Source organism: Sceloporus occidentalis, unplaced genomic scaffold, assembly GCF_023333645.1.
Source record: "Sceloporus occidentalis isolate IW3139 unplaced genomic scaffold, rSceOcc1.0.p SCAF_1, whole genome shotgun sequence".
Taxonomy (NCBI): Eukaryota; Metazoa; Chordata; class Lepidosauria; order Squamata; family Phrynosomatidae; genus Sceloporus; species Sceloporus occidentalis.
The window spans coordinates 78,431,322-78,449,545 of record NW_028316981.1 but is presented as its reverse complement, the minus strand read 5'-3'; the positions used below and the strand labels follow the sequence as shown (position 1 = coordinate 78,449,545).

General features: G+C 42.1%; 1 protein-coding gene across 2 annotated transcripts in view; it reads left to right on the top strand.

Moving 5' to 3' along the window:
* DAG1 (dystroglycan 1) overlaps positions 1–16,476 on the top strand; it is a 113,924-nt gene extending 97,448 nt beyond the window's left edge. For both annotated transcript variants that reach the window (XM_089526537.1, XM_089526546.1), the window contains exon 3: positions 11,610–16,476. In XM_089526537.1, the coding sequence (XP_089382663.1) occupies positions 11,610–13,994 (2,385 nt within the window). In that variant the 3' untranslated portion in view covers positions 13,995–16,476. The remainder of the gene's footprint in view (positions 1–11,609) is intronic.
* Positions 16,477–18,224: the final 1,748 nt, after the last annotated feature.

Here is an 18,224-nt window from a genome sequence, read left to right as displayed (position 1 = left end):
TGTTGAGACTGCATGTAAATCTACAGGGTGGGTACTTCTGTAGACAAGGCCTGTCTCTGGTTTGCCACCAAGTGGAATCTAGGGAGTGGCATAGAGAATAGGAGCATTGAAGATTTGGAGTGGTTTAGGAGGTTTGTAAAAGGAAATCATGGGCAAACTCTGGGTTTCCAGTTACCCTGTGCACATACTCTCTGGGGTTTGCTAAGAGCTGTACTCTTTCTGGAGGAAAAGGCATTAAAGGAGAAAGGCAAGTCCCCAAGAATGGAAGTTTGGGTTATGTTTCTTTGATGGTATAAACATCAGGTGAGAGAATTGGGAAGGGTTGGGGGCTGCTGAAATTGAAGCTGGGTATGGCACCTCCCTTGTAATTGGTTCTCAAGTTATATTGGAACTTGTATGATAATATCACCATCTGAAACTTTGCTTGGTAGTATAGTGGCAACCAATATGAGTCCTTTAGCATAAGGAATATTATGTGTGTGACAAGGCATCCTAGTCAGTAATAAAACACAGGAGTCTGCACAGTTTCCAGACCAACATTAAGAGTAGCTTTGCACAGAATTCATTATGGTAACCACGTCTGTGTTGAAAAGCCTTTTTCACCTTCTCACATCAGAATTAACTTTGATTCTATCTCCTGTTCTGTGGTGGGAGATGAAAGAAAGAAATATTTATGTTCTCTTGGCATAAACTGTCAAATATATGCAGCTTCAGTAGTCTCTCATTCTTAGGATAAGGGTTGAGTTGCACAAAGCATTTTGAAAAGAGTACCAGTCCCATATTTAACTCCTGCTTGGCATTCTTGACTTCAGTTACCCTGAGGAGCTCTGTCACATCAGCTGCAAGGGTTCTGGTAGTTTTGTTTCCAATTTAGTCCAGAGATAAATATGCATATTCATGTTCATTTAGATGTCATAGCAGAGAAGCTTGCTGTGTGACAAGGAAGAGGTTCCACTGGTTAGAATTTGGAGTTACTTCTCTTTCATGAGATTGTGGAAGAAAGTATCAGAGGAAGCTGGGGTTCGGTTACTTTCTTTGCAAGCAAGATGAACAAGGCTGCAAGTGAATCTGCTTTTGTTTCACTGGTGCAGCAACATTTGTTGTTGTTAACTGCCTTTGCATCAATCTCGATCCATGGCGACCCTATGAATGAGACATCTCCAGGCCCCCCTGTCCTCTACTGCTCTGCCCAGCTCCTGCAAACTCATATTTGTGGTCTCTTTAATAAAGTCCATCCCTAGCATGTGGCCTTCCTCTCTATCTACAGTGGACCCTTGCCTTATGTGGGGATCCATTCCGGACCCCCCGCGTAAGGCGAATTCCGCGTATGCTTGAGCCCCATTCACTTGAATGGGGCTCGTGCACATGGCGGCACATGCGTGCCTCAGGCTCGCCACCCTCTGCGCCCTGCGCGCTCCCACACAGCTGAACACATATGCTCAAAGTCACATATAGCACACCCACGTATAACGCGGGCACACTGTACTTCCCTCCACCTTTCCTAACATTATTGTCTTTACTAGTGATTCATGCCTTCACATGATGTGTCCAAAGTATGACAGTCCGAAGTCTTGTCATCTTGGCTTCTAGGGATATTTCTGGCTTGATCTGCTCTAGGACCCGTTTACTACTGCTAAAATATTGTGTTTCGGATCATGAGAGAAACATCTCTCAATTTTGTCCCTCAGCCCAGAAAACTGTTTTAAAATACAGGTAGAAATATCATCTGGTTGCTGTACTGAGAAGTCAAATTATGGATTGATGTCAGATTCGATGACTGAACCAATGAAGCTATCTAACATGGGGTACCTGCAGGTGGCAGTTAGCACATCTAGACCCAGCCTCTAAGATTGCCACATCCTCCTTTTCTGGCTGTTGTGAGCACCATCTTTTCCTTGTCAGCCATCACCATGGCATAATGTCTTCTCACACAAGTACCAAAGTATCTGATGTCTCAGTTGTCTCAGATAGTTATGTGAGTCTGTTTCAGTATACAACAGAAGTCTTGCGGCACCGTAAGGACTAAACAGTTTATTTCAGCATAAGCTTTTGTGGGCTCTAGCCCACCATAGTCCATTGCATCTGAAGAAGTAACTTACAAAAGATTGTGATGAAATAAATGAGTGTCTAACATTAAACAGGCATAATGCCAGCCCTGCAAAGCTTGTTTCCCTCTCTCAGAGTCGTACCTTCTGGAAAGGAATGTGGGTGGCAAGTAGAGGAGGGCTTCAATAATAGTGGGCAGTGATGCTTTAAATGTTTCTCTCCACTGGAGACCCCTGGGGTATCTTTTTTTGCAGGATCTCTCCTCCACCAGATGTGCCTTATAATCTCTGTTCCTTTTCTGGAATGGTAATGCTGACTTTCCTTAAAGATCCATTGTAAAGATGATTGCAATACAATAGGTAATACTGTCTGAATATTCCAAAGTGTTATAAAAATGCTAAGCATTAAAACCATGCAGTAGCACCTAGAGACTGCACTATATGCTTGCTCATGAACCAGGCTTACCAAATCCATTTTCACACACCTTGCCATCTAACTTTCAGAATAATGATTCCCATTTAAAATCTATGCAGTACTGTGTATCTTCAGCAGGAGACCATACCATCTCAGCATGTTTTAAAATAGGCATTAAGGGAAATGTAAAATATTCTACAAAGGCTTCTGCCTGGGGGCTTTGGTGCCTTTGGAGTGTCACTTTTAAGAGTTTGGGAAATTTGTATCTTGAAAAAAATATTCTAGTTTGAGAGGCAACATGATTCTGATTTGAATACAAACATGCTAAAGCCGAGTGTGTAAAGTAAAGAGACAGTTTAAGAAAGGGGGGGGGGGACGGTATTTCATGTTTATGGTTAGGCCTTAGAGTGACAAACTTCCATGTATTGAGAGCTTCATAATTAGGGATGCCATATCCCGGTGGCCCCCGGGACAAATCCGCTTTTGGGGGCCCCCTCCCGGTCCTGGTCCGGTTTGGCCCCCAGCCCCTGGTTTGGGGCCCGTGCAGCACCAACCCACCTTCCCCCACCTCCCCACGCGGCCGCGCCACCCACCTCCTCCTCCTCCTCCGTTCCATGCCATGCGGTCACATGGAGGAAACGAAGGAGAAGGAGGTGCGCCTCCTGCGTGCCCCCCTCCCCGCCTCCCTGCCACCCTCCCCCGCCTCCCCGCGCGGTCACACCACCCTCCTCCTCCTTCTCCTCCTCCTCTGTTCCTTCCAGGCCACCCAGCAAATGAAGGAGGGGGAGAAGGAGGAGGAGGAAAAGGAGGAGGGGGGAGGAGGAGGAGTAAGAAGAAGAAGAAGGAGAAGAAGAGGAGGAGGAGGAGGAGGTGGTGAGTGAGTGGCCAGAGGCCTCAAGGTGGCTTTTTTTTGGGGGGGGTCTTTTAATGCTAACAAGTCTCCCTTATTTTGACAATGATAGTGTGATGATGATGATATGAGTCAGCTTCAGAGACATGCAGGCACTGTTTCTGAAGCCGAGAGAGTGTCACCTTCCAAAGTGCATTTTCTGTGTGTTTTTGGTTCTTTAATGGTGATACTGATATCAGCAAGCCTCTGAGGCATGGCCAGTGTAAGTTACTCTGATTTTTACAAACTCATGCGCAGTGGGGAAAAACCAAATTCCCTAGACCAAGTACACACTTCTGAGAAGTACAGTTGAATCCGAGGGCAAACCCACTTCTTTTTAAACCACCTTGACATATTCAGTATGCATAGCATGTTCAGTGTGAAACCCAAAGAGTTTGGTTATCGAATAAGCCTCTGAAATATGCAAGAGGCCATGTTAAGTAAAGCCATGTTCAGTGCCCAAATGTGCTGTTTGGAATGGGGGGAGGGGGGGTGGCCAGAAAGGGAAAGTCCATTTCTGCCATCTGTCTAGGAATAATGCCCAAATGTCCTCCATTTTGATCATGCCTAAGAAACATGAATTTATATTAACATTTTTTTAAAGCCATCATTTTTTCGTGTGTCCTCCATTTTTTAAAAAATGTGCCCTCCATTTGAAAATTTTGTCCTACATTTGTCCCGGTTTGGAGGTCCAGACTTATGGCAACCCTATTCATAATGAACTATCACAATCACAAAAATATTCAGTATCCAGGTTTTTGAAGAAAACCTCTGTTCTCTGGCAACTATTATCTCTTTTAAAATGTTCTGGAAGCCAGTTTCAGACTGGTCCTGTACATATTTATTAAGATGTAAAGCCTCCTTTATTCACTAGGCCTGACTACCAACTATGAGTGCCTTAGCCTGCAAATAATTGATCTTGCTTAGTATGTTACTGTGTATGCATAAAGTCAAATAGAAATTTTGCTCATCCCTTGAAGTAAAGATTTAAGTACTTGGATTATTCTTCTGGTTTATATTTCAGGGACTCAGTTAAACAAAGCCAGGATGTTGTTGCATTAACCAGTTTCTTCTAAGCATAAAAGCTAAATTGTCCTTGTGTTATTCACTTGTTCAGTCCTCCTACTTAGAGAGCGTCACAGAAATTACTTTGCAAAGAAATAGCAAGCCTGGTATGCCCTGGACTGCCCTGTTCATGCACAAATACCTTACCATGCTCCTTAAAGCAATACAATAAGATGTGCCTTTTTAAAATAGAGTATCTTTTTGCATTTTCTAGTGTACTAAAAACGTATTTAGCTTTCTGAACTGAATGGTCTGGAAAAAAGCAGTACTGTATATTTTGAACAATACAGTAGTATCAGAAAGATACTTTTCCCCCAAATTGAAAATGCTCTTAGTTTATCTTATGTTCAAACACTATGCTTGCTTGAAATACTTCATTTGACAGAAAGACTGCTGATCCCATACTGCATAGTTTATCCCAGGCTACAAACCTCTGCCTACTCACTCAGGTGTAAACTAAATAGAACTCACTTCCTACCATGAGGTAACTGCTTTGACATTATTTTACTCAGGAGTAAAATGTTGGCACATAGTGGCTAACTTTTTGGTGGGAAAGCATAATGAGAGGCCAGGATTAATTAATTTCTACTGTATCACCCAACTTATCTGGGGATGTTTTCATTGCCTCTAGGTGGAATGGCACTGTTAGAGAAAAAAATGAGGCATGATCAAACCAGAGATAAACACTTAAAAGTCATTAATTACAGCACATAGTTAATTCTCAGTGCACAATTTAGTTTGCCTTCAGGAGAACATTTCAAAGCTTGTTCATGCCCTATTGCTGAGGTGGGTGGGGAGAATGAAAGTCTTCATTTAAAATTAACACTTTGCAAAAGTTCATAGGCTTCCATATACAAATCTGTGGTGTTCATTTTTTTCTTATCTTTCCTATTGTTATCCCACGACTCATGAAAAGAATAAGAACTCCCAAAAACAGGGGTTACAGTAAATAATTTGAATTTGTTGTAACTCATGTTTATCGGTTATAGTGATTTCTGTAATGTATTTTGCGCATAGAATTTGCTGTTCATTGCAGTATTTTGAAATTGCTTCTTTTGTAAAATGTGCTGTATGTAGTTCTTTCAGTAGAATTTGCACCTTTGTTGATAATAAAATACATTTTTTTTAAAAACCAACTCTTGCTGTTCTGAGAATTAAACAACAGTTGCAATATGTCAAAATGATAGATGTTCATAATGAAGATTTGAATTTGCATCTATCATAGTAATTTAACATGAACCATCAAAATTTTAAGTCCAGTACAACCTTAGCATAGCCATTATTGGTCTTCACTGTTTCACTGGGAAAAGAATGTACTGTCTCAAACATGTTTGGCTAGAGCTTGGGATATTTGTCATGGGAATAATATGTTTTCCTTTCACCCATTATAGCTTTGTCCTCTTGCCTCTGTTTCTGGAGAGATTAACTTCTTTGGGGAAAAGATGTCCACTGGATGTGCACACTTGCAACAAATCCATTTTTGTTATAACAGGCTTGTAGAAATCTGTGTTTTGGCAAGTCAGAGCTCTACAGAAAAATAAAAATGTCCTTACTGAGGAGAGCTTAATCACAGCTGTTCACTAGACTGCAACAAAGTCCTTTAGAACTAAACCTAGAAATGTGCAGGTTCTACTCGTATGCTAGGGATATCTTGGAATGCCATAACATTAATGCAAACAGCCCTCCACATTTGCTGGGGCTATGGGCACAGGACCTCCACAAAAGTGGGAAAACTGTAAACCATATTTAACACACACAAAAATTGAGAGCCATTCATTCAACTCACCATGTACACCTTTGAGATAGTGGGGTTCCTTTGCAAGGCAGAAGTGGGCTGCTGGTGGGACTTGCTGCCAACTCTGCTACTGCCGTACAATGTTTTTAATAGGGACTTACAAGACTTGTTGCACGTTCTCAGTCTTGCAAGGCTTGCAGTCCCTAATAAAATGGCATAGGGCAGCAGTAGAGGCAGCAGCAAATAATCCATAAATAATCAAATCTGCAAAGGTTAAACCCACAAATGTGGAAGACAGACTGTATATAAGCTATCCTCTCCTCTCCTGATTATTAAAATTGTATTCACCAGTCAGTATTACTGTTTTTAAAAGTTCATTTAATGTTTAAGGTCTGCCAGGTGATGTACAGACATCAGACAGTTTTGCTAACTGAAATTGACTGGAAGTGGCACCACCTACCCTCACTAAAATCAACACTTTAAGAAAAAAATTCCTTCTTTCAGACATCAATTCCTGCCTTCAACTGCCCTTCATTCATGATACCACTGCAAGCAGGTTGCATCGCCTTGCTGCATGACAGGCCAACCATGATCATAGCAGCAATAGATTTTCATTCAATTTTTTTTACAGTCTAAAGTTCTAGACTTCTGTCCCTCAGATTTCTGGGCTACAAATCAGAGCTCAGTTTCATGCAAGAGATTTCCAGACCAAAATCTAAAGCTAGGACTTGACAGTTGACTAGGACTTGTCTCCCTTGGAGTGTGGACCCTCCTCCTTTGGAGGTCTTTAAACAGAGGGTGGATGGCCTCTGTCTGGGGTGCTTTGGTTTTGTATTCATGCATGGCAGGGAGTTGGAATGGATGGTCCTTGTGGCCTCTTTCAACTCTGTTATTCTATGACTCTGATGATCATGGAAGAACCTTGCAAAAAAACTTGGATGGAATGTGAAGGTTCCCCATCTTTTATCAAAAGCAACAGAAGGGACAATTTTTTACTTATTTAAATTATCTTAGAATCCTGCTATTATGCCAAAACAAAATCCATAAAGCAACTAGTAAATAGTCCCTAACATCAAGCTTATCATCTAAAAGTCATAAGTAAAGGGGGAATGGGACCTGAGTTGATTGGGGTCAGTATGTTTGTTTATTAACAATATTTATACATTGCTTTTCTCCTATCACAGTTCTCAAAGTGAGGTACAATAAAACCACAATATATAAACAAAACTTTTTAAAGAATAGATTAGCAATGTTAAATGCCAACCACCTGAAAATAATACAGTTCTGGCTGCCTGTTGGGAGCTCAGTAAGGAAAGAGCCAGCCTGACTTCCCTTGGGAAGAAATTTCCCATTTGAGGTGCTGTTGCAGTAGACAGGGCCTCTCTGTTGAAGGTCTCTAATTCTGGGCATGCTTATAATGGGAGGAAGTGGTCTTACCTGTTGTGGATTTGGCTGTACTGAAGTTGATATTGCATCTATCCTCTTTTCAACATGACTTGTTATTTGCTGGTCTGTTACCCATTTCTTTTCTGTTTCTTGTATGCTTAGGCATACAAATAAACAGTAACATGACTGGGGATATGGATAAGATCATAAAATAGGTTCATCTAGATCTAGGAGGATGACTTGTGAGGGAAGTTGGGTAACTCTTTTTTTGATTTCCAGGGACATTGGGAAGGTTTCTAGTAAGAAAATAAGCTGTAGCCAGGCATACTTCTAGCATGGTGCTGCCTTTGCAACCCTTAATTGAATTTAGTATTTCTCCCCTGAAAAAGATGCTGGTCATGTAGCCCAGTGTGACATGAAGTTAGGATTTTAGAGTTCGAAAATATACAATTCCTGCTGTATTTTCTTGTAATCCTCATTGTGGAGCAATACTGTAGTGTATTGAACACTTTAGGCACAATCTGAACAAGTGTGTGTCCGTGGTCCCCTCTTGAAATCAGTGGGATTTCAGCTTTATGACTAATTTTCAACATACATTTGGACAGGTTTTCATTCTTCTGATGTCTGTGAGCTTTCACAAAAGATGTCATCTGGATAAATGCAGCTTAAAATGCCCTTATCATCCATATGAAACTGAGAATCCAAGTAAAGGATAAGGTGATGAGATTGCATAACATTTTCATTTCATGTCAGTGAATATATGTTTGAAATAAATGTTTCATTTATATGAAGAAAAACCTTTTTGAGCTTCCTCTTTTTTGCATGGAGGAGGTGGTGCATGCAGTAGTGCATGCAGGAGTTGTAGGTAGTCTGCTGGTTGACATTTCAGACTACCAGGGCTTTTCACAGGACCAACAAAACCGTTAATCAGTCTGTAGGAAACTAGCATGCATATCTCTCTCCCTACCTTTCCTGCCCAGGAAATATACACAGATATATAGACGTAGGTGTTTAACTAACTTCTATATAGTTCATAGATTTGATTGGAAGAAACAGAAGAAATGAACAGGAATTGTAGAGGAAGACCAAGGTTAAGTGATCCCTCATCATATCCTGCTTAGATGTAGAAGTGTAGTTTTTGCTTGCATTACATTTCTACTCCCTCAGCAAATTTGAAGTATATTTTTATATTATTCATTAGATTCCAGGATAACTAACAATGCCATGTATGATAGTTACTTTTAAAGAAAAATGTTAAATACACACGCCTGTCTGTTCTTTTCACTCTCTGGCCCTCTCGTCTATATAGTAGGACTTCATGTTCTCCACTCCTTTTGCCCTGAAGAAATATCTTGGCGTGCCACAAAGTGTCAGAGCAAAATCTGGGCATGCCATCCACACTGGAACACGTTGGAAAAGGAGACTCTGTGATTTGAAGAAACCTGTGTAATTATCTTAAATTAACAGTGAAGCTGCAGTTTCAGGATTTGTTTTGTTTTTATTAAAAGAAGAGGCAAGCAGTAACTTTTCTGGACCTTAAAATATTGTTTTGGTCTGCTTGCTAAAAATGATAGTTAGAAGGTTGCCTATTACTGGTATCTCAAATACATAGAAAATTTCACACAGAGAGTATTAGTTTTTATAAATAGGGCAAAACTGTAGAATTCTTACAGAAGTTAACTTGAGTGATGGGTCTTCTGTGTGTTGCACTCGTCCCTCCACATTTGTGGCTTTGACTTTTGCGGATTTCATTATTCATAGATTAATTCTATAGTGCACTTTAACCAGAAGACACACTGAAGGACATAGAGTAGTGATGGTGAACCTTTTAGAGATTGAGTGCCCAAACTCAAAGGTGTTCCCACACCAGGTGTCACCCGATGATGGGGCTGGACTTCCAGGAGGACGGGATGTCGGGAGGCATGACTCCTGCCTTCTGGAGGTGGGAATTCTGCCACTGGGGATAGGACTTCCAGGGACTTCTCCAGAGACATCTGAAGGCCCAGGACAACCAGAAAGAGAAGGAACAGATGCGTGCTTGTTCCTCCTCCTCTCCCCCACCCTCCCGGGCCTTCAGCTGTATCTCCAGAGACAGTTGAAGGCCTGGGATGGCTGGGAAGAAGAGGAACAGGCACACACCTATTCCTTCTTTTTTCCACCCTCTGCATGCCCTCAAAAATGCCTTCATGTGCCATCTCTGGCACACATGCTATAGGTTCACCACTGACCTAGAGATTCCTAAAGAGAACACTTCACTAGGCATTTGTAGCTCCTCCAGCGCAATTCTGGCAGATGTTGACCACAGAGCTTCACTGGAGGACCTAGAGATTCCTAGAGAGGTATTCTCTCAGGTAAAAACATTGTTTCTTTTCTTTTTACATTTTTTCCACATTCACAGGGGTCCTGTACCCCTTATCCCAGCAAATGTGGAGGGACGAGTGTACAGACACACATGAAGATTGCTAAAATAAAAAAAAATTGGCATAGGATTCTTAATCTTATCTTCTGGATGGATCTGCAGTGGTCCCTTGGTATCTCTTGGGCTTTGTTTCCGGGATTCCTTGTGGAAACCAAAACCCATTTGCTGGGGTTGGGGTCACAGGACCCCCGTGAAAGTGGGAAACCCACAAATAAAAAAGGCAATTTTTAACCTGTGAGATCACCGCTGTAGGAATATCTAGATTCTCCAGGGCAACTCTCTGGTCAACATGTGCTGGAAGTTGACCATAAATTGCACTGGACAACCTATAGATGCCTAGAGAAGTGTTCTTTCTATGATCTTTAGATCCTCCAGCATGACTTTTGGCAGAAGTCAACTACAGAGTTCCACTGGAGGACCTAGAGATTCCTAGAGAGAATATATTAGTCAAATCTGTGAATAATCATATCTACAAAAATGAAAGCCGTAAATGTGGAGGACCAACTATATTCATTAGTGTCCTTTATAAAAAATGGCAAAATCAAGGTTTGCTTTTTTGGAATTTTATATTTTTAAAACCTTGATTTCAAGCCAGGGATGCTTGAATCCTTGGATAAAGATCCTATGGATACTGAGGGCTGACTGTACCAGATTTTTTCTTTCTTTCATCTACTCCCCATTATGTTGACATTTCATGTATTGTCCACATGTTTTTAGCCAAGTTTTTTAGTACTGCAAGAAAGTAGAGTGGTTCCCAAATTTCCTTGATTACTTTGCCTGCTTCTGTTGCCATAGTGGCAAGTACCTTATCTTGGAATACTGTCTCTTATCAGAAAGAGAGTTGTCTTTACCAGAAGAGATTTGTATTCCAAAAGTTACAAGAGTATAGGACTTTATCACACTAGCCCCTTTCGCACTGCAATCACAGTAAAAAAATAAAACGGCAACCTACCATTTTTATTGCAGCCATCATCACACTGCCAAGGCATGAATGCCCTGGGAATGGCTTTTCACATCCAGGGCATTGCACAATTGGCAGCTCATTCGTGGGTTTCCCTGTGAATGAGAAGGGACAGCTGGGGGACAGGATAGGTAGGGGAAGGAAGTGATGCCGTGCAATCATCGTCACCAATGCCACTTCCCTCTCAATGAAATTGCTGTTTAAAAGCCACATGCGATAAAGCCCATAGATGAATTTATGTTACACAGAGCAATTTTGCCTCAGGCTTCCAAATATGTTTGTGAAAATTATTGATTCTTCCCCACCCAAAATATATTAACTGGTTCAGTGCACAAGCGTCCTTGTATTTTTGTCATTTGTGGCACATTAGTGGCTCTAGAGAAGAAAGAACTGGTTTCACCTCACAAAAGTTTCTTTTCTTTGTCAGCCATGGAGGGTTTTTACTCACTTCCAGCAATCAGGCAAACATCTGTTTACAAGCTTGTTTAAATCCCATTACCTTATAGTCATCTTGAGTTTCTTTCACCTGTAAAGTTGAACTATGCATTATGATACTCAAGGCTTACCCTCCAAACCTGTTTCCTATAGGGGTCTTAAATGTCTGTTGCAAAAACGTTAGCAAAAAGAGTTTATTAGCTACTTGCTGTTTAAAAGACATGGTAACTACCTATGACTTTTTTTTTCTCTTTAATAGATTACTGAAGCTGGAAAAGAATCCTTACCATCTTGGTTGCACTGGGAACCAGAGAGTAGCACACTGGAAGGTCTCCCACTTGATACGGATAAAGGCATTCATTACATCTCAGTGAATGCAATGCATCTGGTTTCTAATGGGAGCTATGTACCCCAAACCACTAATGTGTTTTCCATTGAGGTTCACCCTGAAGATCATAATGAACCTCAGTCAGTACGGGTGGCTTCACAGGATGCAAATGAAGCAGCACCATTTGTATGTAGTGCAGAGGAACCGGTCACTATCTTGACTGTAATTTTGGATGCTGACTTAACAAAAATGACACCAAAGCAGAGGATTGAACTATTAAGCCGAATGAAAACCTTCTCAGAAGTGGAACTTTATAACATGAAATTAGTTCCTGTTGTAAATAACAGACTCTTTGACATGTCTGCTTTTATGGCTGGACCAGGGAATGCAAAGAAGGTAGTGGAAAACGGAGCCTTACTGTCATGGAAATTGGGTTGTTCTTTGAGCCAGAATAGTGTCCCCAACATAAGCAATGTTGAATCTCCAGCTAAAGAAGGTACAATGTCTGCTCATCTTGGCTATCCTGTAGTTGGTTGGCACATTGCTAACAAGAAACCTAATCTTCCAAAGAGAATAAGGCGACAAATTAATGCTACGCCCACACCTGTGACTGCAGTTGGACCTCCAACAACTGCCCTCCAAGAACCACCAACTAGGATTGTTCCAACACCCACTTCCCCAGCCATTGCCCCACCCACTGAAACCACAGCTCCTCCAGTGAGGGAGCCTGTACCATTGCCTAAGAAACCCACAGTTACTATTAGAACAAGAGGTGCTATTGTTCAGACACCAACTCTTGGACCAATTCAACCAACTAGAGTAGTAGAAGCCAGTCTTACTACCCCTGGCCAGATTCGACCAACAGTAACTGGGCAAATAGAGCCAACTGCAGCAGTTACACCACCCACAACAAAGAAACCCAAAGGAACCCCGCCAAAACCAGCCACACCATCAACTACTGATACAGGTACAACACGAAGACCAAGGCCTACCAAAACTCCTCGACCTCCAAAGCCTCCTCGGACTACCAAACCATCCCTTATTGACCAGAAAACAGTTTCACCACCAACTCGTATTCGCACCACTACCATTGGAACTCCCCGTATTCCCAATGATCCACCAGAGTTGAAAAACCATATTGACAGGGTGGACGCATGGGTGGGCACTTACTTTGAGCTCAAAATACCTTCAGATACTTTCTATGACAAGGAGGATACCACCACTGATAAACTACAACTGACCATGAAGCTAGAAAATGAGAAACCATTGGAAGAAAACTTTTGGGTGCAGTTCAATAGCACTAGTCAGCTAATGTATGGACTACCAAATAGCACCCAGGCAGGCAGGCATGAATTTTTCATGCATGCCACAGACAAAGGTGGCCTTTCAACAGTGGATGCTTTTGAAATATTTGTCCATGCTCTTGCAGCTGATGAGGTGCCTCCTGTTAAATTTAAAGCCAGATTCCATGGAGACTATAATACAGTTGCCAATGATGTTCATAAGAAAATAATGTTGGTAAAGAAGTTGGCCTTTGCCCTTGGAGATAGAAACAGCAGTACTATTACCATTGAGAACATTGGCAAAGGCTCTATTGTGGTGGAGTGGACAAACAATACCCTACCTTTGGCACCATGTCCAAAAGAGAGAATCCGTACCATGAGCAAGAAAATTTCTGATGATTCTGGTGGCCCAAGCCCAGCTTTCACTAATGCCTTAGAGCCGGAGTTTAAGCCCATCAACATTTCTGTAGTTGGTGCTGGTAGCTGCAGGCACATTCAGTTTATTCCTGTAGTGAGAGAAGGCCTCCCTACAACTGCACCACCTACAGTTGTGATTCCACGGGATCCAGAAAAGACAAGCACAGACGATGTCTACTTGCACACAGTAATCCCTGCAGTAGTGGTGGCGGCCATTCTTCTTATTGCTGGAATCATAGCTATGATCTGCTATCGTAAGAAGAGAAAGGGCAAACTCACCATTGAAGATCAAGCTACCTTTATCAAGAAGGGAGTACCAATAATCTTTGCTGATGAGCTTGATGACTCCAAGCCTCCCCCTTCCTCCAGCATGCCACTGATTCTACAAGAAGAAAAGGCCCCACTCCCACCCCCCGAGTATCCCAATCAGAATATGCCAGAAACTACCCCACTCAACCAAGACACCATAGGAGAGTACACTCCTCTGCGAGACGAAGACCCCAACGCACCTCCCTATCAGCCTCCCCCTCCCTTCACAGCACCAATGGAGGGGAAAGGCTCCCGCCCGAAGAACATGACCCCATACAGGTCTCCACCTCCTTATGTCCCTCCTTAATGAACGTGAGATGCTGGCGGAGATTGGGCCTCTAGTTCCACACCAGTGTTGTCTGTAGGGATCAGTGGCCTGCAAACCCATTACCAACTAGAAAACCAACATACAGAGTCTCAAAACATTGCCCGGTCCCAGCAGGCCCTCTCCGAATGCATTTGCTACACCAGAGTGCTTGTGGAACTTTCGGGACACTGATTTTATTTTTGCCTAACAGCTTATGTTTTGTTTATTCATAGAAAAAAAATTCTTGGCTCAAAAAAGTATTTCTGACAGCAGGCGTCTCAAAGCATCTTGTGCAAAAGGAGACTGGCTGGACATGCAGGCAGCACTAGGGGTGGCACACTGAGTCTCTGCTGTTTGCCTTTAAAACTAACTGTACTGTTTTTTCTATTCACGTGTGTCTAGCTACAGGGCATAACATGAAACGTAGCCTAAAAATTAAATTCAGAGGACTTTCTGAGGTCAACATTAAGTTTTTACATATAATTGCTGTTACCTAAACTTGTATGTATAGATTTGGGGAAAGGGGGGGAATGCTTTACTACAAATAAGCTCGAGGGGTGTTTCCAATGCCAATCAGGCTGAGGGACCGTCTTTTTTTATCAAAGGAATCCTATTTTTTCACACATTATACAGTTCAGTCATCAGCAGGGGTCCTTTTTGCAAACTGTAGATGAGCTCTTGTTGCTCTTGCCTGCCATTGCTCAACAGATGCCACAGGTTTCTTTCAGAACAGAGTTTGGCGAGCTCTTTGCAATTACCAAAAAAAAGGGTGGGGGGAAGGAGAGTTACCTTTTGGAAATGGGGAGGCTCACCAGTGGTATCTGCAGGCTGCAAGGGTCATGGTGCTGCACTGAGATTTTTCATCTGGAAGGCAGACTCTCTGGCTTTTGAAACACTCTTTGAGATATTTTGGTGAAGATGCAATATTTTTATGTAGTGTAATGCAGTTTCCTCACATCAAGACTCCTCCTGGACCACAGTATTGTAACAGCCCCTCTCCCCCCCCCCATTCTGTCCGGCTGTTGGCTGTCCCGGTCCACTCCCTCACTGCTCTCCTCCGCGCGCACACAGACGCAATAGTAGCTGTCTGGCGGTTGGCAAAATAAAAAAAAAAACGCCAGAAATAGTTCATAGTTAAAATCAGTGAACACTCAGCTCTAATTTTTTACTAAATTTTTGATACAGCCTCAAATTGTTTTATTAAAAATAATTAAAAATGGTAACGCTGCCAGCAGTTTGTATGAGCTTAGCTTCTTAGTATCAATTCAATGGGACTGACTGCTTTGCTCGGTTTGGATTTTTTTTTTCTTTCTTCCTTTTTTAGTCATTGTTTTAAATATTAGAGCCATGTCTAGGTTTTTTGCCTTTTTAAAAAATGAACTTCCACGCATTTCTCCTGGGAAATTGGAGCTGCTCTCAGGGTTGCTCCCATGCCTTTTTTTTCCTTTTCTTTTAGACAAAGTCTTTTTACACATGGATATTTTTTTCCTCGTCCATATGAGACTATTTTTGGTACATTAGAGGGAGGAAAAACCCTTTGCAATAATGAGTCCATCCCCTGGCTGGGGCTGGGCAGCCTCTGGCTGACTTTGCACACAAAGCAGACTCTTTTAAGCCATATTGACTGTTTTGCAAAGTATGTTTGTGTGCCGACATGGCCAGTTAACACACTAGTGGATGAATGGCTAAAAATGACCTCCACCTCTTGAACTTGCTAGGGTGGCATTTTCCCATCAAGCCTTTTTAAAAAAACTACTTGAACAGGATTTTGCCTATCAAAAGAAAGGTTAATTTGGCTGTGGCTCCATAGAGTTCTGCCCTTTTCTTCTGCCCCCTTCAGGTGGGCTACAGTCTCAGAGGAGTATGTGTTGAAGTGAGGGTGACTGTAAAGAATGCTTCCGGTTTTGCCTTTATCTAGTTTTGAGGAGTATTGACCTGCCCTACAGTCTCTTTTCCCCCTCCCTCATGGTGCTGGGATTCTGGCGTGTGTCTGAGATCAGGAGAGGTGATGGATTCTTCTCCCTCCGGTTGTAGGGAAGGGGATGAACTAGCACCACGCAGGGAACACTGCTTTTGAACAGACACTAGAAACATGGTCGTAAGAAGTCCCCCTGCCCTGCAGTGAGCAACCATGGCAGCAGAGTGCCAAAATCTCTACTGGCAGGCTTGTCTTTCAGATGTCTCCAACTTCACAACACGCAGAGCCTCCTAAGCCCAAATGCTGCAAGTTCGAAGGGCCTTCCAAACAGTGCCGTTGTCCCTAGCAACCGATACCACTTTATACTGGTCATGCGCAAGCGCAAACGGTTTCAGGCCTGGGCCTACCTGTCACCATAGAAACTGGAGGCGAAGGGGCAGTGAACGGAATAATAACAATGGCATTCTCATCAGCCGCCTTCCCCCTAAGCACTAGTGCTGTTTGTTTATGCCACTAGACACTGTAATGGTGGGAGAGAATCTTGTATTAAAAAGTGTTCACCAACCACTGATGTGTTTTTATGTCCTTATATAATTATTTTAAAAACAAAATGTGTTTTCTGCATTCTGTAAAGAAACATATCAACTAAATAAACCAGTGTACTTTACTACAAACACAGAAGGCTGGTGGGCTCTTCCATTAAATCCCTTTGGGTTCCCAAGCACACAGTGTTCCCCTATAACAGAGGAAGCGCCTGCGAAAGGAGGGCCGGCAAAAAGCCCCAGTGTGTTTCAGGCTGCTCAAATAGTGTATTCCTTTCTTCTTTGTGGAATTCCAGGCAACTTGCTGAGAGTTGGCTCAAAAGATTTTACCAATTTGGAGATGTACAAAATAAAGCAGCATGGCAGATGCAAAGCGGTGCTGTTTGCCCTAAATCCTCCCTGGTGAACAGAGGGAGAAAAATGTTTTTAAAAGGTCAGAGTGAAGTTGAAAGTACATCGTGTGCATTACTGCAAATCATTTCATTCTTTTAAAAATCATACTAATAAAAGGTGTTGAAGCCTCAGCCTTCAAAGTGCTTTCCCCTCTGCTCCTTACAAATCATTGGATGTGTTTTTGTTTTATTTATTATTCACAGTCATCATTTATCCTCTCAAAAACTTGATGAGGACACTACACCCTGTTTACAGAAGGAAGAGAGAGGCATGGAGACTTTGGTTTCTTTCACACAATGCAGTTACAGCTTATTTCAACTACAGTGGTTGCATCCTACAGAATCCTGGGATTTGTAGTTTTATGATGTCATCATAATTTGTTTCCAAAGAGTTCAGTGCAATTGTTGTTGTTGTCTTCAAGTTGCTTCCAATTTAATGCGACCCTCAGGCAAACTTGCTAAACTACAGATTCCAAGATTATGTAGAATGAGCCATTGTAGTTGAAGTGGTGTCAAACAGCTATAATTGTATAGTTTGAAACAGCCCTTAATCAAGCTCATCAGTAAACCCATGATTGAGCATGAATTCAACTAGTTATCTACTATGTCCAGGGTGCTATGTCTTGGTGCCTAAGCAGCTGTCCAGTAAAAATCCTCAAACAAATATGGCTGTGTAGAACAGTATTGGCTTTTGAAAAATATTGCCCTCATACCATCAATGGTTTTCTACTCCCTCTTATCAGTAGAAAATTAGATTTCTTCCTGCCTATGATACGGGGCTCAGATTTAGTTGAGCTTTAGAAGATGTTGACTCAAGACAAATGGGAGAAGATAGGAGTTAACTGAACTTCTTGGCAACCATACATTGTACAGAGTAAATTTCACTCCTTTGATTTCAGGTTTAAATTTTTTCCAGGTACTGAATTTTCCACACTGGTTATTGTGCACAATTAATTTTTTTTAATACCTCAAATGATGTTATATACCCTAAATCAGGGGTAGGCAACTTTTTTGAGCCGGGGGCCGGGTTGCTGTCCCTCAGACAACTGGGGGGCCGAAGCCAAAAAATAAATAATTAAATAATTATTTAAAAAATTTGAATAAATAAATAAACCGGGACAAATGTACGACAACATTTTCAAATGGTGGACACTTTTTTTAAAAAAGTGGAGGACATGCAAAAAAATTTGCTGATTTTAAAAAAAATGTTAATATAAATGCACGTTTCTGAGGCATCTATAGACAATTGCCCCCCTTGCCCCTGCACGCGAAAGGCCAAAGGCCCCGGTGGCAATTGGCGGCAGGACTGGGCTGGGGCCAGTCCCAAGGCCTCGCCGGGCTGCATCCGGCCCGCAGGCCGCAGGTTGCCTACCCCTGC